The 2,314-nt window shown below is 43.3% G+C and overlaps 1 protein-coding gene across 5 annotated transcripts in view; it reads right to left on the bottom strand.

The window, feature by feature from the left end:
* LOC106817186 (D-threonine aldolase-like) overlaps positions 1 to 2,314 on the bottom strand; it is a 10,674-nt gene that overhangs the window by 2,131 nt on the left and 6,229 nt on the right. For 3 of the 5 annotated variants that reach the window (XM_014821847.1, XM_014821848.1, XM_014821850.1), the window contains 2 exons: positions 1,983 to 2,048; positions 1,057 to 1,134 (listed from right to left, as the gene is read on the bottom strand). In XM_014821847.1, the coding sequence (XP_014677333.1) occupies positions 1,057 to 1,134; positions 1,983 to 2,048 (144 nt within the window). Of the gene's footprint in view, positions 1 to 1,054; positions 1,135 to 1,784; positions 1,831 to 1,982; positions 2,049 to 2,314 lie in introns of those variants that run through there. The other 2 variants (XM_014821851.1, XM_014821852.1) reach the window with 2 other exon arrangements.

Raw genomic sequence — 2,314 nt, 5'->3', positions numbered from 1 at the left:
ACATTTTATCGGAATTCATACACAGAACAAAACATACCTGGATTAATTTAATAACCCCATTCTTAATCACTGCATGTCACCTCTAAAACTTACCTGGATCACATTAATAAACCCTTCTAAACACTGTCACTTCTACAACATACCTTGATTTACTGACTGATTTTACTGACTTACTGTAATTTATGATCATCATTTATCTGTCTATCGTGTCTATAGCTTTTTAAGCTCATTTAACGCAATTTTTATTGAGGTTTGCACATTATTGATGGTAAAAAATTGTTTTTATTACAGGCAAGGATTCTTTCTAAAAATTCAAGAATATTTTCATGAAATTCAAGGACACTTTCATGAAATTCAAGCACTTTTCAAGCACAAAATCAACATTTACTAAATTCAAGTACTTTTCAAGAACCCCCCCTAAAATTCAAGGACTTTTTAAGGACTGTGCGAACCATGTGATACTGCTGCTGCTCTGCTGCTGCTACTGCTGCTGCTGCTGCTGTTGCTGCTGCTGCTGCTGCTGCTGCTGCTGCTGCTGCTGCTGTTGCTGCTGCTGCTGCTGCTGCTACTGCTGCTGCTGATACTGCTGCTGCTGATACTGCTGCTGCTACTGCTGCTGCTGCTACTGCTGCTGCTGCTACTGCTGCTGCTGATACTGCTGCTGCTGCTGCTACTGCTGCTGCTACTGCTGATTAACCCAGGTAAGATGGGTCATATGAACAAAACACAAGTCCGCTGGTTAGCATGTTGGCTTTGTCTTGTCTTGAAACTGATTTGCTTCATCTCGAACTTTATGTTTGCCAACATGCTAACCAGCGGACTTGTGTTTTGTTCATATGGGCCACCGTACCCGGGTTAATCAGCAGTAGCAGCAGCAGTAGCAGCAGCAGCAGCAGTAGCAGCAGCATGATCCAAGTTAATCACTGATGTCAATAGACAGAGAGGGGAGAAAGAGAGGAAGCAAATTGAATGTTTAAAAATAATTGCATATTTCAACAGGACACATCTCTAGATCAGCAGAGGCAGGTGTATGTGAGGCAGTGAATGCGTGCGTACCTTCCAGTTCCCCGGTGGATGCAGTATTCCGTGTTCATCTCCCCCACACGTGTACGTCACGTCAGGGCAACTCTTCACCTGTCGAAACATAAGGCTTATCGCTCCAATCATACATCAACAGAGCAGATAGAGGAGCTCAAGGAAAACGAATGCACTGGCGGATTGTTAGTCATGTCGTTTACCGCTAATCGGTGATGAAAATGACAGTTCGCCCAGTACAAGGCTGATAACTCGTCAGCAGAGCTGGTTAGTTTTTGTGCGATTTACGAAAGGTTATATAGAACAAATTGATATTTTTTAAAGCAGGGACTGGTTTGGTTTCTAGACAGCTGTCAGACGCTGCTGCAAAGCTAGATTACGTGATATCTAGACTACATGATATTTACTTTTGCGGTTTGTAAACGGCGACAAATAATACATCGTCAATTACATAATTGCCCACACAGTGGCAGCACGTGTTCACAGGAGTTAAAGCCTCCTCTGTCACACGTACTCATTTCTCCCTCCCTCCCGCGACACCCCAGCCCCACCCCCACCCCGCCGATGTCTGAAGAGCACAATATACTCAAGCCACCTCGCTTTTCCTAGGTACTTATAGGTATACTATAGCCTTATCAAGAATTCTGCCACCAGCCAATAGTCACGTTGATAGTACCATGAACACACGAGTGATATCTCGCCTATATTTACATGTCAAATCATGTCTATATAATAAACATCCGACTCACCAGTAGTTGGCTAAATGGTCAATATATCTGAAGAATACGAAATTATCTAAAAAAAAGTAAATCTCACTACAGGAAGGACATAGATTAGTGAGCTTGTGCACATACTCTCTCATCACAACACATCAATGGAACAAGGGTGCCGCATCGGCCGTGGCGAACGCGAAGAAGATGAACATACAGATAAAAAGCCAAACTTACTAGTGGTTCGCCGGAGTCCAAGCTTACTGCCTTCATGCCTGCATCCACAACAACTCTCTTCCCACTCTGCAACATGACATAGAAGTACGTGTGATTAATATGCGCACATGATGTAAGCTATACATGTAAGCAGGCTACATGCAGAGCAGTGCTAGATAGCCTTATAACAACGCACCATACACAACTAGTATGAATCCATGATCTTATATTCACAACAAGAGCCGCAGAGCGTCTGGGCTCATCTGAGGTCTGTTGCTACGGTTATAAACGTAAAATTTCAGTCGTGCGTAGTACCACATTTGTTAGGCGCAGATATGCAGACACGCAGTTGC

This window comes from Priapulus caudatus, unplaced genomic scaffold (assembly GCF_000485595.1).
Source record: "Priapulus caudatus unplaced genomic scaffold, Priapulus_caudatus-5.0.1 Scaffold1622, whole genome shotgun sequence".
Classification (NCBI taxonomy): Eukaryota; Metazoa; Priapulida; class Priapulimorpha; order Priapulimorphida; family Priapulidae; genus Priapulus; species Priapulus caudatus.
This window is presented reverse-complemented; position numbering and strand designations above follow the sequence as displayed.